The sequence below is a fragment of the Hippocampus comes genome, unplaced genomic scaffold (assembly GCF_001891065.2).
Source record: "Hippocampus comes isolate QL1 unplaced genomic scaffold, H_comes_QL1_v1.1 scaffold241, whole genome shotgun sequence".
Taxonomy (NCBI): Eukaryota; Metazoa; Chordata; class Actinopteri; order Syngnathiformes; family Syngnathidae; genus Hippocampus; species Hippocampus comes.
In genome coordinates, this window is record NW_017804969.1 from 196,896 (window position 1) to 221,181 (window position 24,286).

At 44.1% G+C, this 24,286-nt stretch overlaps 1 protein-coding gene across 2 annotated transcripts; it reads right to left on the reverse strand.

The window, feature by feature from the left end:
• Positions 1-2,950: 2,950 nt before the first annotated feature.
• On the reverse strand, positions 2,951-20,190 carry nup214 (nucleoporin 214). Of its 2 annotated transcripts, none has more exons than XM_019890475.1 (36): positions 19,980-20,190; positions 19,076-19,271; positions 18,698-18,852; positions 18,026-18,224; positions 17,874-17,944; positions 17,744-17,807; positions 17,560-17,663; positions 17,047-17,153; positions 16,906-16,972; positions 16,692-16,815; positions 16,064-16,222; positions 15,596-15,986; positions 15,248-15,387; positions 15,073-15,161; positions 14,366-14,458; positions 14,146-14,295; positions 13,916-14,074; positions 13,504-13,607; positions 13,257-13,430; positions 12,896-12,984; positions 12,745-12,828; positions 12,339-12,656; positions 11,981-12,148; positions 11,542-11,653; positions 11,304-11,376; positions 10,936-11,005; positions 10,688-10,763; positions 10,520-10,572; positions 8,976-10,394; positions 8,507-8,571; positions 8,252-8,426; positions 8,023-8,175; positions 6,399-6,570; positions 3,805-3,953; positions 3,652-3,685; positions 2,951-3,432 (listed from the first exon to the last, which is right to left on the reverse strand). In XM_019890475.1, the coding sequence occupies exons 1-36, from the start codon at positions 20,019-20,021 to the stop codon at positions 3,396-3,398; spliced, it is 5,835 nt and encodes a 1,944-aa protein (XP_019746034.1). In that variant the 5' UTR covers positions 20,022-20,190; the 3' UTR covers positions 2,951-3,395. The 2 variants fall into 2 exon arrangements, with proteins under 2 accessions (XP_019746034.1, XP_019746025.1); XM_019890466.1 differs by having other exon boundaries at positions 10,936-11,008.
• Positions 20,191-24,286: the final 4,096 nt, after the last annotated feature.

Consider the following 24,286-nt stretch of genomic DNA (forward strand, 5'->3'; position numbering starts at 1 on the left):
TACCAGATTGAAATCCAATAAATCATAAATTTGTTTAAAAAAAAAATCACTCTTGTAAAATGGTAACTTTTTTCCCTCCCGTTAATTAGCTGGGGTGGGTTTGGACTGAATTTGTGATTAGATTTCAGGTCCTCAAAAAACAAACAAAAACCCGAATGAACCCATGCACATTTATGCTTCGAGGCTATCGTCCGTTTTAGCATAATTGCGTAACAAGCTCACGCATGGCTGGGTGAGATTCACGCTGACTCAAAGGCCATCCTGGTGAAGAGGGGTTAAGAAGAGAAGGGCAAAGGGGGGACTCCCTACAAAATTACATCACTTGGACACCACATGTAGTGACAAGATTTTTTTCAGTGAGGGAGCAAGGCAGGAGGGGTGATGAGGGTTCGTCTGGTTGCAAAGGTTGGCTGAGGTTGCGAGGGCTCGCGGACTTGTGAAGGTTAGACGGTTATCACAAGGGATAATCAGTGTTGCAAGCAGGCTTGGGAGAACAGTAAGAGCTTGTCAGGGGTTCTGGAAGCTACTGAAGACGAGTGGCACCGGGTCTGAAGTTCTTCATACGAGTCAGGGTTAGCCTATAGTCGCTATTGAGTTAGGTCAGGCTCAGAAAAGACCAAATTCAACGTAGCTAGATGTTAACGACGGGGGAGCGGCGGCCCATGTGGCCAATCACCCGACGATGCTACTGCAGGCCTTGGATGACTCAGTGTAGTAGTCAACTGGAGCACATGTAACTTAAACCTGAACGTGTGTGCGTGCGTGTGAGTTAATACCCCAGTTGGAGGGATTTAGGCCAGGATGAGTTGACTGCTCTTGTTGAATCATCATGCTTTCACTCTTTCAGCAAGCTTTGTGCAAAACGGAGGCATCACCTCGTAGCCTTGAAGACCCTGAACTGAAAAAGCTTGCGCGCATTGTGTGCACATCATGCCCCGAGGCCACCTTCGCTGCTACAACTACGAACTCAGCACGAGTGATGTAGGGCACGTCTCTTACAGACATCACCGGCCGGCTCTATTTATAACTCTTTTTGTGCTGGAAAGATGGCTGAAGAAAAAGGCATTTGTGGAAGACAAATAGAGCGAAAAAAAAATTCTACTTCTCTACCTCAAAAAGTTTTGTTGGTTTTTTTCGGGGGAGCCTGGGGACTGTGCGCCCTGGACTCTTATGCTGCCCTGATGGCATTCTCAAGCGTCACATTCTCCCTTTTATTAGCACAGCTCACACTTGGCCACCTGTCACTGATATTAATGCAAATATAATCACCACTTCACTCTCTTTGGCACCAGACGCCACTATTAATACGGTGCCAATGTCACCTTGGCTCTGTAATGAGTCCATTTGTCATCCAAGGACTGCTCTTGATGAGCTTTGCAATTTGCGTTGGTTGGAAAATGTTTAGCTGTGTGAAATGAAATTAACTGGGGGGGGTTGTTGAATTTCCCACTTTTGGAGGTAAAGCCTTCTTGTTTTCCTGCCATTCATGTTGCAAACAACTAGAGTTGGACTCACTAAAGCATAATTTGATCCAATTTTGAATTTACTCCCAATCAGGGTCAGCAAAAGGTTATCTGATGGCTGCCTCCAAAGACTGCTTGGAAAGTGGACCGATAACAATGAAGCTGCCTGACCCATGATTTGGTTGATAAATTTGATCATCAATTAGTTGTTGCAACTTCACAAATTCAGTCGTGTGGCCTGCTTCCTAAATTTCGGATTACATTGAAAACCAAAACAAACTGGGTGATCAATTTTTGCCAAAGCTGTGGCGCTTAGTAAGTAGAATTTTCGCTAGCCTTATAAAAACTAAGAATGCGCACCTTTGTGAGAAATTTTTCCAAAGCAGAAACCACAAAAAAGCAAGACAGTGCTGGCCCCAATGGAAATAAATGACAGCATTTTATTTTAGATCTTAAGAGAAAATATAGTGCTGCTAATGTGTGTAAGCTGGCAGAAGCTGAGGAAACCCAGTCGTGGGGTGTAAGTGGGCGGCCGGAGGGAGCTATTTTTACCAGAATTCCATAATGACAGCTGTCATCCTCGCAAGTGTCTGTGAGACTTCCCTGCATTTTCCATCACAAGCTGACACGGACGGGTCGAGGATTATGTATTGTGGCTCCAAATTATTATTTCGCTGACGTTTGAGGTATTATGCAAATAGAAAAGAAACATCTTTCACGCTGTCATAAATACGGCGGGTGCAGAGGAGCTCCTAAGATCAAAGACTCGAGCTGAAGTTCAAACCCGTCCAATGCTTCTGATGATGTCTATTCGTTGTGCTCAAAAGTTGACATCAACGTGCAGGATGTGGACCATTCTTGATCAAAACATTTTAAATATGATTCTAATTAAATTCAGAATATCATCATCGAACAAAAAAATGCGGCAGTGCCCATCCTGTCATATTTTTTCAGAATTTTTTTGCCAGGCCATGTAAACTTATGAGCTCAACTGTACATTTCCTTGGCTGCAGTTTCTTTGCATCCATTTGAAACCGGCTGGGAATGTGGATGTCAACATTTTGGCAGGTGGCGATCCCTGGTCAAGATAATGACCCCTGACATTCCCCAAATGCCAAACGTGACTTCCGCTATGCCTTTTGGGTGGGGTCGGAAGGTATAGTGTCATGCCACTTTTACACTGCTTGGTCAACTTTATGGGGGGGGGGGGGGGGAGGCAGCATTTTTCCAATTGCTGTTCTATTTAGGAGACATGGAACGGGGATACATCTCCGACCCGGAAATTTTCTGCCGACTGAGGTATTATCGGTAACAAAGGCGGGACGGCATCAGCGGGTGTCTGGCATTTTCTCCATATTTTACTGTGTCGCTGGCGGAACACAAAATGGCGGGACAAAGACGACCAGATAATTTTCACCTTCTGAGAGATAGCTATAAAAGTAAGACAAAAATATTACTATAAAACTCACTATTGTAACGACATGAAAGAATATTTACCTCAGATCATATTTATTTCAATGTAAAAATATACAACACAGTCGTTATGACGAAAATAAAAGTTCCATTTCGTTCCCTCAAAATTTCTATGTACTGTATACATTTTTGACAGGTCTGTTCAAAATATTGAACTCAAATAATCTGGACTATCCCCCCCCCACAGCATTACAATATACTGTTAAATGATGGCCATCAAATCTGCCACTTTAAGGAATTATTTGTCCACATATGAAATTATTAGGAGGAGGGTGTTTACTTTCAATGAATACTCACAGAGAAGCACAGCGACACAGCTTTCACATACATGTGAAATTATAAAGCTCCCCCCCCAACAAAAAAAAACCTCATCAAAAATGTTAAAAATTTTGGGTGATATTGACGCTTTTTAATCAAGAAAATTTAAACTTGGTTGTAAATTTCGTAGCATCAGTAAAACTAGCTTCGCCAACCAGCAAAGGTTTGGGAATTTGATCTGAAAGAGGCAAAGAAGACAGAGACAAACATTTTTGAAATTTCAATGTATGGGTATACTTCTTATATTGAGCACTGTCATTTATTTGAATGTTTGGATAAACTGCAAAAGTTATACTTTTTTTTTAAAATTAAAATGAAAACTTTAAACCATTGCAGGTCATGTCAGAACAAAGATGCTAAATAATACTCTGTCTAGAGAGGGTTCATGAAGACTTACTGGTTCGTGGAGCCAAAGGCATTTCCAGAGAAGCCTACAAACACAAAGACATTTTTATACATCACATACAAAAAAATGTACGATATAATTGATGATGCATGATTAAATGCTGTTTGACAAGATGATGCAAAGAGAAGGGAAAAAAATGGTCACCTCCAGGTTGCGGCTGCTGTCCAAAGCCTGCAAAGCTGCCTGGCTGAGCCCCAAAGCCCGGTCCCTGCTGGGCCAGACCCCCGAAGGACGGCGGTGGGCCCTGATTGGCTAGCGCCCCGAAGGACGACGCGCCGGACGGCGAAGCAAAACTGTGGCATTGCGGGGAAAGTAAGAAGGAGTTAAAGCTTGTAAAAATTTGGAGCCATGACAACAGTTTTTCATATAACCATTTGCTGTAGACGGTGTCGACCAACAATGGACTTTGATTTGGATCTTCGTGCATTTCAGTCCAAACTGTGTGTGCCGTTTAACAAAAGCAGCACTGAGTGAATATGCACATGCTAACCATCTTTATAACTATCAGCTTGGACTGACATAGAATTTTGGTGATTTGGTCATTTGGGTTTTCTGCGCGGCCGTCTGTTCATTCTGTCAAGTAGCAGCACCAAATGAAGACCGCTGTGTTAGCCTCCAAATGGCTAGTAGGCAAGATGGGACTCTCAGACAGTTGTTCTGAACCGATAATCTTTCCAGACTTGCATCTGAATCTTCGTGTGTGCACTGTTTGACAAGGAGTCCGAAGCGTAGATGTAGATGCTAATGTTCGCATCTCGCCCTACCAAGCTATCAAGCCGCCAAATGTCTATGTTTTTCGCAACAAAGAGTCCAGTTTGGTGGGTTTAAAAGGGGCTGATGAGACAAATCTTCCAAATCTGGATTAAATCCAACATTTATTGACCGATATACAAAATATATTTCGATGCCTTTGGCAAACAAAGCAAAGGCAGAGGGTGTCAGATGGTGCGTGTGAGGGTATGATGATAGGGGAGGGGATGGGTGGAGGAGGGGGGAAAAAAAATCATGGTTTAAAAAGATAATCCCTTCCGCAGGACTCGCGTCCAGCGACTCATCAGCAAGCGGATCCGCGAGTATGCAAAAACCAGAGAGTGGGACGGGAAGTGAGACGACTTAATCCGCAGGCAGCATGATCCCCGAGTGAGATTATGGGAAAGGAATAATCTAGTCCGGCACAAATTTGGGCTGGTGGTCATGGAAACTGATATAGCAGCACATTGGTGATGAAGAGGGGATGATTGGGTAAATGTTGGACAACATGGATGGTGCGACACTGGGTTTAGGGGGTGCTATAGCCCCGGCTGGCCCCCCGAAGCAATCGATTACGCGAGCATGCGCAAGGGAATACTCTTACTCCAAAGTGGCAGTTCTACGCTACGTAAATAAACTAAATATGAATGTTACGTTAAATATGACACATTTCTGTCGTAAACAAAGCAAAAAAACATGCCTCAGTTCTTACCCAAATCCGCCCATGCTGGACGCGGCCGTTCCCTCTCCAAACACCTTCGCAGCGGACGAGCCCATAGCGTTACTGAACGAGGGACTGGTACCGAATGCCGCACTGGCCCCGAATGACGGCGAAGTGCCAAAGGCCGGTGGGCTCCCGAACACTGGTGCGCTGCCAAATCCGCCTGAATCAGGAAGCACAAATGATGGTCTGTTACACTTCATTAACAGTAAAACAGTCCGTTTTTCGATCCCGCTTGTCCCGAGAGTCAAGGATGAGCTGAAACGGACTTTTGGCAAGAGGAGGTGCATACCCTGGACTGGTCACCAGCCACTCGCAGGGTACAGACAGATAAACAACTAGAGACAATATTACAACTTTGTTCTCGTAAAATTATACTTTTTTCCCCCTCCCTCCTCCTAATATGCCTTTAATCTTAACCTTAAAAATGTATTCTTGTAAACCAAATGGCTAGTAGGCAAGATGGGACTCTCAGACAGTTGTTCTGAACCGATAATCTTTCCAGACTTGCATCTGAATCTTCGTGTGTGCACTGTTTGACAAGGAGTCCGAAGCGTAGATGTAGATGCTAATGTTCGCATCTCGCCCTACCAAGCTATCAAGCCGCCAAATGTCTATGTTTTTCGCAACAAAGAGTCCAGTTTGGTGGGTTTAAAAGGGGCTGATGAGACAAATCTTCCAAATCTGGATTAAATCCAACATTTATTGACCGATATACAAAATATATTTCGATGCCTTTGGCAAACAAAGCAAAGGCAGAGGGTGTCAGATGGTGCGTGTGAGGGTATGATGATGGGGGGAAAAAAAATCATGGTTTAAAAAGATAATCCCTTCCGCAGGACTCGCGTCCAGCGACTCATCAGCAAGCGGATCCGCGAGTATGCAAAAACCAGAGAGTGGGACGGGAAGTGAGACGACTTAATCCGCAGGCAGCATGATCCCCGAGTGAGATTATGGGAAAGGAATAATCTAGTCCGGCACAAATTTGGGCTGGTGGTCATGGAAACTGATATAGCAGCACATTGGTGATGAAGAGGGGATGATTGGGTAAATGTTGGACAACATGGATGGTGCGACACTGGGTTTAGGGGGTGCTATAGCCCCGGCTGGCCCCCCGAAGCAATCGATTACGCGAGCATGCGCAAGGGAATACTCTTACTCCAAAGTGGCAGTTCTACGCTACGTAAATAAACTAAATATGAATGTTACGTTAAATATGACACATTTCTGTCGTAAACAAAGCAAAAAAACATGCCTCAGTTCTTACCCAAATCCGCCCATGCTGGACGCGGCCGTTCCCTCTCCAAACACCTTCCCAGCGGACGAGCCCATAGCGTTACTGAACGAGGGACTGGTACCGAATGCCGCACTGGCCCCGAATGACGGCGAAGTGCCAAAGGCCGGTGGGCTCCCGAACACTGGTGCGCTGCCAAATCCGCCTGAATCAGGAAGCACAAATGATGGTCTGTTACACTTCATTAACAGTAAAACAGTCCGTTTTTCGATCCCGCTTGTCCCGAGAGTCAAGGATGAGCTGAAACGGACTTTTGGCAAGAGGAGGTGCATACCCTGGACTGGTCACCAGCCACTCGCAGGGTACAGACAGATAAACAACTAGAGACAATATTACAACTTTGTTCTCGTAAAATTATACTTTTTTCCCCCTCCCTCCTCCTAATATGCCTTTAATCTTAACCTTAAAAATGTATTCTTGTAAAAAGACATCATGAATTCTCCTGAGGATATTTGATGTCAACATTGTGAGAATTTTTTTTTTAAAAAGATATCACACTAATACTATTTGTTTTGTGATAGGCAACCGGTATGTCAAGCATCTCATGGTGTGCAATGTGTGAGTTGCGACGGGCTGAACGGCGGGCGTGCTGAAATTACAGCGCACCGACCAGCACGCCCCAGTAAATAATTGATTGCGCTAATGTAACAAGATTACATTGGCTGCACGTAGCGGAGCGATCGGGCATTGTGGTGCAGTGGGGTGGGGGGAGGGGGGTTGCTAATATCCCACTGAAAATGGAGGAGGGAAGGAGCGGGAGCCTGGAGCGATGAGACCAACAATGCTGCTTTCAAAGATAACACTAAACGATCGTAGCTCATGTTGCATTTTTTTTTTAAATTAGGTCATTCGGCGGCTTCCCTGTCTCAGGATGTTTGTTTGCTTGAAGCTATGAGGCTAATATTAAATCCAACAAAGCTCAGATTCACAGTCCGACATGTGTGTGAATGTTAGCAGAGAACAGCGCAAGTGCCATTGAATGTGTTGTTTTGAAGTCATCCTAATTGGCAGAGGCCATGCTCGATTGAATTCAACTCGGCAACAGCATTTGTGCATAAGCCGGGTGAGCACTTTTATCGGTTCGAAAATACTGGAAGCAGCACTGCGCAAAGAGAAGCAATGATGCAGCAACGATGCGACAACTGTACAGTAAACAATTATATATTCGCAGTTCGGCATTTGCAAATGTGTTGTTGCATTCCAAAAGACATGCCTATTTGGTGTTGGTGGCGTTAGGTTGAATTAATTGCAATATGTACGTAATTCACATGTAAAATGATGCACCACCCTACACTCACTGTCATATCTACGGGCACCCCCTGGCAGAGCATTAAGACTCACCCTCTTTATGCATGGCCGGGATAAGCAGATAAGGACACTTGCTGAAGCTCAGATGATAACAGGGGAGGAAATGTCAACACGTGGTGCTACGTGAGCTGGCCAGTTAACAGGTTTATCACAGTAACGGGACTATTACTGAACTTTCAACAATTACACAAGGTCCACTGGACAAGAAAAAAATCAAATAAATGATAAATACAGTAAATAGTACAGTACAGTAAATACAATAAAGCTACGAATTCTTATAGTACAGTACCGGGTTTTGTTGGGCTGGCAAAAGATCCAAAGCCCTGGGATGCGACACTCCCCGCACCGGAACTGAAGGTTCCGCTGGATTTCTGCTCCCCAAAGGAGGCCTGTCCAAATCCCATGGGTTTGGCTACAGTACTACCAAACAGACTGGGGGTACCTGTGGGAACCACAGGTAGAATAATACAACTTTCAACGTGGCATAAGACGTTCTTGATGAATGAAGTGCCTCATACCAGTCTGAGCAGGTTGCCCAAAGCCTCCGGGGGAAGCAGTAGGACCAAAAGGATTCTTGTTGACGGCATCTTCGCTCGGCTTGCCTCCAAGGCCACTAAAGAGGCTGCCGCCTGATGGACCCGCTGCATTGGCAGCGCTGGAACCGAACAGGCCTCCACCGGAAGGCTGCTGCGGCTGAGAGAAAAGTCATTCTCACTGTGTAGTTCAAAAATATGTGATTTTTTTTTTTTTTTAAAGAAAGAAAATTATGAAACCTGTCCAAATACACTCCCCGTGTTGGCTTGCTGGCCGAACCCAGACGAAGCAGAGGATCCAAAACCTATAGTACAAAAACTTAAGTTAATCAAAAATAACTATTTACAACAAGCAAAAAAAAAAAAAAAAAAGATTTTTACAGCAGTGAGCAGGAATGAATGGGCATGTATCTTATCATGGTGAACACTCCCAAATGATCAGGCTCATTTTGGTCAAATTTGAGCCCAGAAATCCGCCAAAATAGATCTTCAGAAACAAAATGGCTTCCTGTTTAAATTTCATGGTCCTTCTGGTCTCGCTTTGTTGACTTCTGTGTCTATCGGTGAAAGTTTTTTTCCCCAACCCTTTCAAAAATCCTTGTAATGATTGTTGAATTTTGATGCCGTATGGTGCCAACATTAAATGGAATTGGCCAGCTATTTGTTTGAAATACCCACTAATAAAAGCATGTATAGTGACTAAACCTACCTGACGGCTGACCGAAACTGAATCCTGTTGATGAGGACGTCGTGGTATTACTCCCAAATAGAGACGCTTGTCCGAAAGTGGAGATCTGTCCAAACGCCGAGGTGGTGCTCTGTCCAAACAGTCCAGTGCTGGTGCCGCTGGATGTGCTGGCATTTGTGCTCGCGCCAAAAGAAAAGGAACTGGCGTTGCTTGGAGTAGGTACTCCGAAAAGACCGCCTCCTCCTCCAGTGGTGACAGTGCTGGCACTCGCTCCAAATGCCGACTGTCCAAAAGAGAAGCCACTGGGCGTCGTGTTGTTGCTCGCGGGTTGGCCAAAGCCGCTCGGTTGGCCGAAAACCGATTTGCCGAAACCACCTGCGGTTGATGTGCCGAAGGCGGATGAGCCAAACACCGAGGGGGCTGTGGAGACTGGAGGGGCTGCGGCAGGTTGCCCAAACACTGTGGCGACACTGGTGGTGGTAGTGACTGCAAAAGCAGGGATGGCATCCTCAAGGGTGCTCGCCGCAACAGCCTCGGGGCCAGCCGTCGCATTGACGGCAGGCGTCACGGTGGTAGAGCTGCTTTCCGTTGTCGTGGGCTGAGTGAAAATGGACCCGGGCTTCTCAGAAGTGGGCGCCTGGAACGCGGGTGAGGCTGCTTGGGATACGGGAATCACAGGGGCGCCCGACGTGACGTCCTGGGCAGTATCTGCCGCGGTGATTGGAGCCAGCGTGGCTGCCTCCGTTGCTGGGACTGAAACGGAAGCCTGTGGAACAGGATCAGGGTCTTTGACGATAGCCGCATCTGGCAAAGGCTTGGGGGCTTCTAAGGGTGTGACGCCCTCAACGGAAGGCTCTGGAGAAGGGTCTTTTTCATGCGATGATGGGGGCTCTGAAGGTTGCGGGGTTGGTTTTGGGTCTTCCGTTACTTCTGCGGGGGCTGCGAGCAGGCTGCTGAAAGACGTGTGCAGCCCCGAGGCAGGCGTGTTGGATGTGGTCACGCAAAAGGTCATCTTGGGGGTGGCCTCAGGAGGTTTGAACAAACTACCGGACTTGGACAAGTCGGCTCCCAGGGAGTCTCCCGCAGACTTCTGATCACTGCCGAAGCTGAACTGTGCCGTTCCTTTGCCAATTGCAGCCCCTCCAAAGGTGAACGCGGTGTTAGCAGGGGTAGATTTGTTAGAGGAATCTTTAGCTTCTTCTCCTTGACCGACACGTAGCCCGGAGAAACTGCCCAAAGTTTCTCCACCAGTCATTTTAGGGAGTTGAGGTTGTGTTGAAATTGAGGAAGAAACAGGCACGGGCGCTTCCGAAGATGGTGGTTGTGTGGCTGACACAGTAAAAGTTAGCGAAGGAGAGGGGGACTTTGACGGCTCCTCGACAGTCTGACCGAATATCATCTTGCCATTTCCACCAAAGGAGAACTCACTCACATCCTTCGCTGAAGAGACACAAAGAATATTAAAAGGGATGTGAGGTGCCTATTACTGAAAAGAGTGAACAGTTCTGAATTTTGAACAACTGCGACTCATGAAATTTGTTGAAATATTTTTAACACATTAATACCTGGAGGTATTCCAGCTGCTGGTGTGACTGATGAAAAATTGAAGCTTGATGGGCTACAAAAGAAGAAAACTTTTGTCAAGGAATCCTCCTTTTGACATCAATTCACTGTCTGTTTAAAAAATATATATGTATTAAGATTGCAATATTTTCTTTGGCAAATGGACTTACGTAGAAGTGAAGGAGAAACCTTTGCTGACACTCGATTCAGCTGAGCTTGCAGGTGCGACAGATGAGTCCGACTGACCTGAATGACAGCCCCCCCACCCAAAAAATAATAATAATAATCTATACATTTGTATGTACATACCACATACCCACATATACATGTGTGTGTGTGTACTTTAAATTCTCCAACCTAACAAAGACAAGCAATAAAAAATATAATCCGATTGCACAAATGCACAGTGTGAGCTTACCAAACATGAAGCTCGCTTGTGGCGCGCTTGTGCTTCCATTCGATGGCTTTTGAACTCCTTGCCCGGGATTCTGCTGAGCAAAGTTTTAACAATGACATTAAAGAAGAATGTGGTGGATTCCTTTGGTTAAATAGATCAAAACATGTGACCTCCCATAGAAGTTTTCCCGTCCGCAAGTGAGCATTTGTCACCCAACTGCTTTTTGTGACATTCACACGGAAGGGAAAGCCATCAGTCATCAAAATATTAGTCCCACTTGACTTAAACTGTATTAGAATTGATAAGTTTAAATACTATTCACTAAATGAAGGTCTTTTCCATCTGAAGTTGAGTAAATAAACACTATTGTCATCTTTTTTTTTTCTTACTCGCTTGGGCAGGATGGATGCACTAGAAGCAGGAACGTGCAGTGGCACAGCGGCCGAGTCAGCTGTCGATGAGCTGCAAAGGAGAAGACCGAAGAGGTACGTTTTAGAGCCTTGCGTTGTTTTCTGTGCGAACAATTACGCTACTTAGGCTAGGTTGAAGTCAACTGAGCAGCGTGCTAGCGTTTGCTTTTCATGTAAATTGTTTGGATGCAGACCGCGTTACATGCAAGGGGGGTACCTGTTAATTGCGGGGGTTGACACAAGAGCCCCTTTGTCCTTCAGTTCCTGGACGTTGACAACCTGGGGCACGGTTTTTAAGGTGGATTCTGTCAAGGAGGTGCTGACTACAGCTGCAACACAAACAAATGTTTTAGATTGATTTAGTTATTTTGAAAGAACTCAAAAGCTTGCTGTCGCCACCCAGTGACTGCAAAAGGTCACGTGTCATTTGCAAGCAGACCCTTGTGGGGGCCACAAAGAACATTTTTGACTTGACTTCCCCTTTAATTTTATATCGCAACATATATCGTAACCGTGAAAGGATACAATTGATACCGTGATATGAATTGAGCTCTGCGGTATATTGACAAAAGCATGTCAAAGACATATTTTAAGACACGTGGGAACAGGTTGGAATCGAGACAAAAAGCAAAGAGTGTTTTGCATGTTAGCTTTACCCGTCTTCTGATTGGCCATCAGCCTTCGAAGGGCAGCGCTGGCTGCGGCCTGTTGAGCTGGGATGGTGACAGGCACGGTCCTCTCAGCGGGCGGCGCCCCGTGCTTGACCGTTTTGGTGGCGAGGGCGGTGCTGTCAGCGCCGCTCAGGTTGATCTTATTGGTGGGAACTGAAATGACAGTAATATAACAAGCATTTTTAAAAGTCGGAATTTAAGGTAAATCTCTATTTTTACCTCTCTCTATACACCCTGGTAAAGAGGATAAATTACCTGGAAAAAAATCTATACAGCAGGAAAGTTACAAATATCTCACAAACACAAAAGACAAGAAAAAAAAGATAAGTAATATTTGACTTACTTGGGCTGGCAATAGGGCTCAGTCTGAAGCCCATGCCAGGCACTGACTGCATTTTGCCTAACGGTGTCGACTGGATTGCTCCGAAACCAGGCTGGATGGAGGGTGTCCTCACCACTGTGGGGTGTCGGGGGTATGCAGGGGTGGCAGTGGCTATGGGAAGGCGCTCTGGCTGCAGCTCCTCTTCCTCCTCCTCCTCTTCCTCCACCTCCAAGTGAGGCAGATGAGGCTCCATAGACTGTGAAAGGGACGAAGAGGAGCTCACGTCGTCCAGGTCTTCGAAATATTTTGGCGACAGGAAGGCTGAGCGGGACAGGTTGGCTTGGAAAAAGGAGAGAATATTAAGATGACAAAGTGTGATTTATCAATAAAGTTTCTTTGTCCATTTTTTTTAATCCTGAATGAGTACCTGGTGCAGTTGAGCGAACAGGAGGCATGTGCCCCTTAGAGAGGAAGTTACGCAGCTGAGACTGTTTAACTGGCGATATCTTGACTGGAAGGGAAACATACACATTTTGAGCTCTACCATTAGTAATACACACATATGCAATCATTTTTACCTGGCAATGGGCGTTTGGCTTTCGGGGAGGTCGTGTCCAGCTGGGCTTTCATCAGAGCATCCCTTAAACTGTCGAGCTCGCTTTCCATACTGTTGTCAAAAGACAACAAAACAATATAGCCTCCACTTTGATAAAGGGTGTTGAACGCATCAGTTTGAAGGAGACGCGCTAATGAACAACAATGTGTTTGATTGGTGAGGTTGTGTATGCCTCAGATATTACAAAAGTGAATCGCAAAAAAGATCAGCAGTGGTTTACGACAATCTGGAACTTTCTTCTTAAATGTTAATTACAATGATGTCAGCAGATGTCACGACAGTGTCCTTGGCCATGGTGATTATTTTTGCTGTAATTGACCCACCTTCCGGAGTTGGCTGCGTTGCGGGTGGCCGTGGGAGTGTCCGTCTTGTTGTAGAGGTGCAGCGAGGTGAGCTTGTTGACCAGCTGGTCCAGTCTGTTCTTCTGCTGGTTGATGATGAACAAGTTGTTTGCCAGCGTGGTGAACAGACCCTCGCGCCCAGGCACCAGCATGTGCCTGCCAAAATGCCATGTGATCAACAACAGGCTAATGCTAAGTCGATAAATGACATGGGGAGTTTTGTGCATACTTTTTCTTCTTCTTCTTCTCCAAGTGTTTCTCCCATTCCACATCCAGAACACCGTTGACATCTTCCACAGCGAACATGACGTACTGGTAGAGCCGGCGAATCTCCTACACGGAGAGCAAATGGACAGAGGACTTCAATTTGGGTCTGCTGTGAGCAACATTTCAACCGGCAGTTTGTGTTCGAGCAGTGAGTGCAGATACAGACTGTTAACTTACTGTGATGTTAGCATGAGATTCTGTGACCGATGTGACCATTTTTGCGCCCATCTCTTTGTGATAATTGACAAGAAGCCCAAAAAAAATATGTGACTGCTGTTAGTGTCTCATGCTAACTGTCAACAAGTCAGCCGCCCTATGCTTGACACTTGTGGACTCCGAAAGGAATTACGTCTAATCCACTCCAGTGTTTTCACCTTGAGCTGTTCCTCACTGCGTGGGTCCAGGGGCCTTTTGTACAACAGTTGTCTGTAATTTCGGTCCCTGCTGAGATCACTCTGGGACTTGGCTTCCTCCGCCCCGGCGAAACCCTCCAGTAACGTGGTTTTGAGTGTGCCGATGTCGCTGTGCAGAGACTGGAGAAGATCCATTTTTAGGGATCCAACCATTCACTAAAATGTGTTTATCGCCTTTCTGAAAACCTTACTTCTGTGGTTTCCTTAATCTCCAAGGTGAAAATGTTCAGATCCTCGGACTCTTTCCTAAGTTCTTTCATCTCCTCGTTGGTTCCAACCTTAAAGTCTGCCATCGAACTCCTCGCCTTAAAATCCTCCAGTTCCTTTTGGAAGTGTGAAATCTGAGGAGAGGGCCAAAGGGAATACAATTAAAAATGATACACCAGGTTCCCTAGGAAGAATCAACCTCACCTCCTCCAGTATTCCAGTCATGATGGGATCGGTTTCTTTCTTTGGCTGAGGCTGCTGCTGCTTCTCCACCGGCTTTACTCCGACTGCGGCTGCCTGCAACAGGAGGCCAGAAGAGCCCGTGTCATCGACAGTGAGCGCAGACCTATGTCATTGTTGTACTGTCTTTATGTAATCGCATATAGTGTCCACTAAGGAGCTCTCATCTTGGACATTGTGGGAGAAGAGGCTCTGTCAGGCAGTGTTGAGCCGCAGAGACACAAGTTACCGTGTCTTGCTGTTTGTTAGTGATTGAAGCAGTCTTTAAAAACAACAACGGACTAACAACCAAGGATAAAATACACTCGATGCGCCGAAGTCAGGACGAACTGTACTAACAATAGCAAGAGAACCTTCGCCTGCTTAACTCATTGGACTTCATGTGGACTTTAACTTGATCAACTCATTGGAATGAAAACACTTTGAGAACAAAAGTATTTTGAACCTTGCAGAGACACAGTATTGTTTGCTTGATAAGCCAAGGCTTTCATCTCGCATCATAAAGACTGAAGAAGGATACAGCTACAATGGAGGATCATCAAAATGGAACCAAAACATACAGCTGTAATGGAATCCCCAAAATCAGAACCTAAAGAGGACAGCCTTCAAGAGGAAAGCAATTAATCTATACAAAATAATCTACGATTTGCTTAAAAATCATAATAATAAACCTGTGGGGTTTGGATGCGGCCCTGGAGCGCTGGCGATGGTTTTTGGAGTGCCGCAGGTGGTATGCTGGTTTGAACTGGACGTACTGGAGCTGAAACGAAAGCAAACAACCCAAGTTACGAGAAGAAGAAGAAGTAGTAGTTACAGAAAACATTGAAAGTGAAGATTGGTGCTTACTTGACACTGTGGCTGGCTTGGTGGTGGCAGTGACAGCAGCGAGGGCAGGCACACTGCCGTTTGAGACGACACCTTTGGTCATAGGTGTCGCAAAGGAGAAAGACGGCGGCGGGGCTGCCGGAGCTTCTACTGCTGAAAACCTTAAGAATGATGGACACCATTCAGAGTAAGAATGCAACTGACTCTCTCAACTCAACTCTGTTGACAGATAACAGCTTCCACTTGTAGTTGAATTTTAGCTTTAGTTATTTTTGTTTTCATTAACTATAACAACATTGCGGTCATGCTACCATTTTACGGGATCACCCCATGCAAAATGCAACTGACAGCCAGAAAATAAGGTCCTACCTGTCACTCAAATTGAGTTTGGCTGCAGGTACGGAGGGAGTGGTGAGGTTCTGGGGCATCGAGGCTGTGACTTTATTTGAGGGCGTGCTGAAAGAGAATGCAGAGGGAGCCGAGGGGGCTTCGGACGGAGGCTTGGCACTGCCGAATGCGAAGCCCGAGGCCCCAGAGCCAAAAGGCGCGGACGAGCCCAAGGAGAAGGCGGGAGGGGCCGAGTTGCCACTGACAGACGGCAAGGAAAAAGTGAAGGCTGATGATGATGATGAGGGGGCAGTAGCAACAAGGCTAAAGGGCGGCGCAGCAGATGAGGAGCCGGCCACTGAAGTCACGGCGAGGTTTGGGATGGCAGACGGGAGGGGCGCGGCAGATTTGGAAGACTGCATTGCCAGAGAAACTGAAGAAGACAAATAATCCCTTTTAAAAACTTTTTTTTCCTTGATCATCTGTTGTGTTTATCTGTAATTTTCCCACCTGGCTTGTGGGGTCTCTCGCCCTCTGTTGTGAGGGCAGCGCAGGTTGCAATCAGCTGCTTGACACCGGCGTTGAGGTTCAGCAGTGCAAAAGGGCAAAGCAATCCCTCAGTGGACAGCATGAGCAAAGTGGGAGCCGGGGGCAAAGTCTTTTCATCGCCTTGAGAGAAGGGGACAATTCAAAACTAAGAAACCAAAAAAGCTTCACCAGGTGAATAAAATCTTACTGAAAATGAACTAATGAAAGTCAGGTATGTTTTTTTTAGACCACTATTCATGTACCAAATGTTCCTTCTCCTGTTTTCATCTTCTTTCACAGTTGTCTAGTAGTATATACTGTATACATTCATCTATTATAACACTATTCACCGAATAACATAAGTGAAATGTACAAGCCACGGCTGCGGTGTGTCTTATCTAAAATTGTGCATGCTACCCTTCGCTGGCAGATTGGGTCATTGCCACTTTTCAGGAGCTTGCAATTTCAAGAATGATAAGATCAAACCCATAAATCAAGCCTTCCTCATGAAAAAAAAAAGCGCATCAAATGACATAACCCAAGCTTGCCAATGAATGGGTGAAAATGTTCCATGGCATTTAATGAGCTAGCTATAGCAGTAGGCACTCACTGATACGGATCTCCTGCTGGCTGGTGTAATCGATGGCTAAGCCGAGGGGCAGCGTGTCTTCACTGGTCTCAGAAACGGGCAGCTCAGCCCTGCTAGCGTCTTCCAGCATCCACAGCTCCCAGATCTTTAAAAAAAAATTTTTTTTAATCCCAAATGTTCACAACCAGAGTATCATGCATCTCCCACCATTTGATAAATGGAAACTTTGAAGCACCTTGTCATCTTGTCTGGCGATGACGCTGACTTCGATGGAGGCTGCAGACGCGGCCAAAAGAAGGTTCCTGTGTAAAGTAAACCATGTTTCAAAATGGCCACGGTACATGTTCTCCATCGTGACACTTCGAGTCGCTCTCACCAGTCTTCTATGTGACTGAGGAAGTAGTGGTGCTGTCGCTCCGTGCAGCAGCCATATACAGTGTCACTGAAGTTCAGGTACTTTGTTTCCACCTTTTCGTCCTTCTTCTGTTGTAATAATACAATAAGTCAAGTTTTGTTCCTTTTAGGATCAGCCATAATTTATTGATGATATCACCAAAGGTTCTTAGAGCCGCCACACACTAGCCAATACGGCTGAATCTGCGGAGTTAGGAAATTACATTTCATGAGAGGACGAGCCTTGGTCGCTGGTTTTGTTTAGGGTGATTCAAAATTTGAATCGCTGTGGTACAATGTGGTGATGTCGTGAAATTATAGCAAAGCCTGTGAGTGACTAATCACGGCTCACCTGATTTCTGAAGCTGAGCTATGATTGGTCGTTACCTAAACCTCTACTTGAGGGAAATTCACCTACTGCGGGGGGTTAGGGGGAAATGGATTGAAACGTATTACCCACGAAAAATAAAGGAATACTGTTTAATAATTCACTCACAGGTATCGTGATCAACACAAGCTCGGGTGGGGTCTCTGGGGAGCCATCGGCAGCAGCGTAGACCACAGCAAAGGAAAATGTCCTCAACCACAACACGTCGAGAACTGTGACAAAAACAAAGAGGCGGTGATGACTTTTTGAAATGACATACATTGAACATACGTACATACAGAAATGAAGTTACCTTTGACTGGGTCATCAGAGGTGTAAAAGTGGGGACACGGAATCACTTTCTTTTCCTCCAGGGCCTTTTATTCAACCAAACAGAATGTTAGCATTGAAGTTCTCATTTTATTGAGATCATGTGGACTTACTGGGGTATACTGGCTGACGGTGCCATTCATTTTTCCCACGGCGACCTGTTTCCCTTTGGGGCTCCAGCAAACTGGGGAATAACATCACAAAGAAGCCCACATTAAGCAGCAGCCATGTCGTGGTTAAATGTGGTGTGAGGTGCCTTGCTTACGGCACGTAACGCCGCTAGAGGCGGGGAGAGTGGCTTGAACTCGGACGTCGTCTGCGACGTCCATGACGGACATACTGCCGTCGGATAGACACACTGCCAACATGGACGCCTGAGCGGGATTCCATTTGAGGTCCAGCACCAGAGTCTCCGGGGGCACTGTTGGCTGCCACGAGGCAAAAGGAAACTTCTGCGCTCGTGCCTGGAAAAAGAGCACAAAATGGCATTCACACCACTACTTTGCGTAGAGTCAATACCCACTATGTACAAGTGATAAGATCAGAGCCCTGCCTTGAATACTGGACAAGAGGGTAAGATCAGAGCCCTGCCTTGAATACTGGACAAGAGGAAGAGGGTAAGTACAGGTACTGAGGAATACTTTAAAAATTGTTTTCATAAGTTTGTTTGATCAACGCATGTAGAAGTGGTAAAACTATAACTTAAAAAAAACTTGCTCCGCATCAGAGAATATCCCAGATAAGAGATGGGTCTGGCTCGTATCTCTCGGGAGAATGGATTTCACTGTTTAGCAGCAGGCAAAACTTATATGTCACACTTCACAGAAGACGCTGATTTCATTTTTCAAGCGTTTCAGACACAGGTGTGTCTGTCCAAAGAAAAGCATGAGTCTTGAAATCGTGTGTTTTTATTCAGCCTCCTAATGCACGGGTTTACCTGGTTAATGAAGGTGCGGACGTCGTAGAAGCTGACAAACAGCGTGGCCTCCCCGGAGACGGCGCATACAGATAAAGTAAGCTCATCACTGTTGAGAGCCAAGTTATGGAGCGTTGAATCCACCCTCACCTCCACGAGTGCTGATATTCCTTCAACTACAAAAAAAAAAAAAAAAGATTTAAATGACACATGCTGTGGCACCTTGTGAAAATAAGGCAAGATAAAATAAATCAGCATGAGACTATGATAGTGTTGAGTAATTTGAGTTTTAGTAGTTAAATAAATATTACGTTTCGAAATCAATTAATAATCGTTAGTCATGGGGTAAATTAAACTCTGTTAAGGTACCAGTGTTACTGAATTTAAGACCATTTGTACCTATTGTGTTGGAGTTGCCATCCTGTTTGTCAGCGGCGAGGATGTCTTGCGTATGGTAGACTTTGAACATCCCGCCCGAGCCGGCGAACGTCAGGCCAAACTTGTTAGAGACGGCGAGCAAGCTCGAGCGCTCTCTTGGCATTTCGCCTGAAGGCTCAAAGACTTTGGCTTTCTTCATCTGACGGAACTGGAAGTCCTGGAAGCAATAATCAGACGTTCTCAGAAAAAATGAATCCATTTTCTATGGCACTTGTCCTCATTACGGGTGCGGGCTAGCTGGAGTGCAAGATGTGGGTTACAGCGGACTGGTTGCAAGGCAATTACAGTGTGCAGATAGATGAACAACCACTCCCACCAATGGATAGTTTCCAGTAGGGATTCTCCAAGTGTGTTATTGGTACCACTAGTGTTACTTTTGGATGGGACTTGGTCTAAGAAGTTTGAGAACGACTGCCATAAAACATGTTACAAATATTTAAGGCAGAACAGCCTCAGTGGTGTACACAAAATTTGTAGGACCTGCACAAAATGATATAAAAAATTTCCTTTTTGTTTCTCTTTAGTAAAAGTAAAACTTCAGGGGTAGAGAATTACATTCATTGCATCTTTTTCGTCAGAAATCCCAAAAGATCAATTTTGACCCCCTAAAATAGTATGCACGGGTTGTTGGTTGTCCCAAGTGTGCTCCATTACTAGCTAGCGAGCGACGAGTTTAAAGTTATTTTGAACACTACAAGCTGGCTTAGTTCATAATAAGAGCACAACTCCGTAAAAGCAGTCGAGTAATGGCTCAATAAAACAAAGTCAAGTGTGAGTCAATTTAAACGAGTGTTTGAATACTACTACCAACAAGCTAGCTCGTGCTAACGAGTCCAGGCAACACTGAAAGATAACCAGAGCCTACCTTCATCTCCCTCTCGGGAGGCGAGTCGGTGTCGTCGCTCATTTTCAAGCGTGCTGGTCTAAGTCTTGTTCTGGAATAAGCTCTTCTATGCCAAAATTCCTTTTCTCGGGTCAAAATATCGAGACTTGCGGCATTTGTTGAGGCGCGTGACAGATGCAAACACACACAGATGCACACCGTCCGCGCGATTTCAGGGGAGCGACGTCGACGTCACAGCGACCGCAGGACGAACAATCGATGCCAGAGATTTTTTTTTTTTTTTTTTACTCTCTGTCGACACATGCTCGTGAATACAAATATTAAAATATTTTAACATTACTGGTGGTTATTAGAATTTGATTTGGAAATGTATAAACATCCGTTTATATAAAAACTCACAAAAAGAGAAGCAGGCTTAGGCATATATGTGTGTGTGTGTGTGTATACATATACAGTATATATATATAGAGAGAGAGAGAGAGAGAGAGAGAGAGAGAGAGAGAGAGAGAGAGAGAGAGAGAGAGAGAGAGAGAGAGAGAGATTTACACATTGACAAAGAAATTCAGATGGTGGTGAAGTAAAGACTTTTTATTAGAAAGCAGATTTTTCTGTATTGCATTGAAAGAAATCAGGAATCTTGGACTACACAACTGGTGATAGGACACACCGTGATGGGAATGAACCGTCCATTTTTTTTTAAATGCAACATCAAAAATGGCAACTTGCATTTTCATCTCATCTCATATATATATATAAAATTATTGATGCTGGAGTCAGAAGGCGCATACACATTTTAATTATTTTTAAAATGTAAAAGCAACATTGAACATGTCCCATTCGAGATAGGTCCAAGCTGGCTAATAAAGAACGTCCATGATTAAAATGTGGAGTTGCATGATAAACGTCTTTTTTTTTCTCTCTCTCTCCGTGTTGAGGTCAGCCAAGTGGAGCTTTAAAGAGTCCTGGTCCAAAGCACCAAGTAATCAGTCCTTCTTTTATCATTTTCACATCCCTCCCAAATATTACATCAGCAAAAGAGGATGATGACTCGGCAAAAAAGCGAGAGCACAGCAGTTCACGTCGCGGCCTCCCAGAGTGCATCCACACATCCTGATTGTCAGCGCTCGGAACACATGGCTTTAAAAAAGGCGCAATTTTTTTCGTTTTTTCCATAACACTCTTGTGTTTTTATTTTATTTTATTTTTTTACTCTTAGTCAAAGCAGGATTTCCCAAACAGGGGGCCCAAAGTAGCTCAAGGGCCAATTCTTTTTTTGGGGAGGGTTTTATCAATTTCCAGCATGGAATACCATTGCATATTAACACATTGAATGTTGTTTATTTTGAAGGCGACCTGAAATGAGGACTGCCCAAATGTGAGGCCTGGGACCAAAAACTGATCAAGAGACATTTTTGGGGGGTTCCTTCAAAAACAACCCAATAAGAGTAAAAAAGGGAAGGCAATTACTGTTCACTGAATCATTAAAGTGTTACAAACAGGTCAAGAATAGCCTACAGATTAAACACAGGGTTGTCCAAACTGAGGATCGGGGGCCCAAAATGAATTAAAAACTCTGTATGAAAACTATCCTACATGTAATTAGGTGCTATTCAATGTTCAGTTTCTGAAAGGTATACATATCAATGGTATGGCAATTCTAGCGGTTTGGGAAATCCTGCCGGAAATCACTCTAAAGTGCTGGTTCAAGGACATATACATACACATTCAAACATTTTAGTGCATTTTTTTCCCTCCAAAGTCTGTTGAAGGTTCAAATGCACCACCGGGGAGTTATTCGACGTATATTCCCTGCGCCCTCTCCTCGCTGTACACAAAAACATTCACTGCCCCCCCACCCCAAAAATAAAAGGCCCAACCAAGTGTTTGCTGCGACAAGAAAACAAGAATACGAAGAATAGAAGCCAGCCTGCTGCAACACTTCACAGTCTTGTGTTGAAAGTAGCGTTAATACACGGTGCATAAAAGGTCAGAGGTTTCATCGGGTTTGCTTTGAATGGCATGCGTTTGGATGGTACAAGCGCTCCCTCGTTTTGCATAACTTTTTTTTTTTTGAAGCCTTATACCGGCCGCCCTTTTGTTTTACGTCAACGATGAATGAGTGATTTTGAAGTCATCAGAAGGGGAGAAGGAAGAAAATGAGCACTTGAGTGGATCGGAAAAATCTTTCAGGGCTTTTTTTTCTTCTTTTGTCTTTCAGTCAGTCCAAAGTTTGTCGGGACATTCTTGGATTATCATGAAAATCAAAGTGAGAAAATGTGATTTTTAAAAAGGTATTTGTTTTTCTTAAAGGGTGCTCTCGACTGGATGCCACTTAACAATACACGCATGAATGTGGGTTATTACTTTGCTCAGATTTCAAGACAAAGTCAAAATAATTTCCATTATTCTAACAAAATTTGGAAATGTAGACATTTTTTGAATTTTTCTGTATTTACACCAGGGATGGACAACTAGGACCATACACTTTCTAACCAGATTTAAATATGGACAAAATACGTGCATGCACTCTCTAAATAGATTTGCATTTTTCATAATACATTTTTCAATGCACAGATAAAAGATTCATTATGCTAACTGACCAACAAAGGGCTTGAAGCAAACAACACCATAACCACATACTGTCATTTTGATTTCCAGTGCAAAAAGGACTCTCTTGCATAAAAATATCCATTCAAGGACAGCACAAAACTGCTGAACAAAGAAACATTAAGTGCAAGAACTCATTTTGTACAATACAAAAATCAATTCACCTAAAATGTTAATATCATTGAGGTACTATGTCTTACATGTCGTTCCCCCAAGAAAATATTTGACCTAATATAGGGCAGAGTAAGACCCCTTGTCGTGCAATTTAGACATGTCTGTCATCTAGTGGTGATTGGTGATACTACAACTTCAAAGTTCAGCCGCAGCAGACTCACATATTCACAAATCCCACCCAACCCCAACGATATATTTTCTATTTTGTTGGGGGCTTTGTAATGTTTTGTTTGTTTAAATCCTCTGAAAATGAAAAAAAAAAAATATATATATATTATATATATATATATTTGGGGGAAAATCAATCAAGTGGTGGTTGCCGGCTACCACCAGTTGTCCATCCCTGATTTACATAAATTCAAATGGGGAATTTGAATGATTTTATCCACATTCTTCAAAAATTAAAAAAAATTCTCATAAATATAAAAGTCTGCAAAATATATATTTTGTAAACAAAATTTTGATGATATCCATACAGTTTATCATTTCTAGCTGTCACAAAGATTTTTTTCACAATTTTTATTTCCAAAGTGTTCTATTTAAAATGCTCTCCTTGCAAGTTAATAAATAACCAATTCATAACGCCAGATAGTTAAGTGGTACTACCGCTTTTTTTTTTGGTATCGTTGACCACGCTTTTAGGTGATTTTTTTCCCCTTTAAAAAAAAAAACCATGATCACAAATTATATTGGGTAAAAAAGCCATTTTAGAGATCAGGTTTACCACATGTACAGCTTTAGTTTAAGAAAAAAAAAAGTTAAAATAAAGGGAAAAAAAATTGCATTTAATTCAGTCATACAGTCTTGGTGCACATCATTGACGCCCACACAGTCACAGTCTAAGGCACAGCTTGACACCCCTTTACCACAGTGTAGCATTTCCAAATCTTGTTTTTTTTTTCCATACATCAATCATCTTATTTTGTTTGATCGTCCACGAGAATAATGGGCGGTGTACAAAACCGCACTGAAATAATAGATGACTCCCCATTTTCAATTTCTGGAGGCCATACTGTATTTAAAAAAACAGATTAATCATTGCAATTATTAATAGGCAATTCCCAGTGAACTCGAGTATTTCCTCAAACAATGGCCAAGGGTGTTAATTTACTTTAGGGTTTCAAAAGAAATGGATCAATGGAGTCCTGTTTTCTTTCACGGAATGTGAGGGGGTGCCAAGTCAACGGAACAAACTGTTAGGTACTTTTCAGAGCCCTAACAGAGGCAGATCCTTTTACCCTGCCCGAATCAGCAAACATTTTCCCACCTTTTTTTTCCCTATGTTGGTGCAGTTCTTACAGAAGAGTGACAGAACAAAAAGTCCTAGAATAGGAGGGCATGAAGAAGACCCAGCAATTTTCTTTTTTTTTTTTCAGCATTTTGAGGTAGTCGCAGAGCTGTAACAGGCGAGACACGCACGAATGTGTAAAAACCCCTTTTACACTGCCTGAGACAGCCAACTTTCTTCTGCCCGTTTTCTTTTTTTCTCCCCCATTTGAAATTCAGTATGAACAGAATTGGCCAGGGGGTCCAGAACCAGACAATTT

Bases quoted from the DNA above. Each gene is read 5' to 3' on its own strand.
- nup214 (XM_019890466.1), bottom strand. From the start codon at position 20,021: ATGAGCGACGACACCGACTCGCCTCCCGAGAGGGAGATGAAG. The intron at 17,808-17,873 runs GTAAGTCCACAT...GTTGAATAAAAG, and splicing joins CCGTCAGCCAGTATACCCCA to GCCCTGGAGGAAAAGAAAGT. The intron at 14,075-14,145 runs GTAAGGTTTTCA...GATCTTCTCCAG, and splicing joins AGATTAAGGAAACCACAGAA to TCTCTGCACAGCGACATCGG.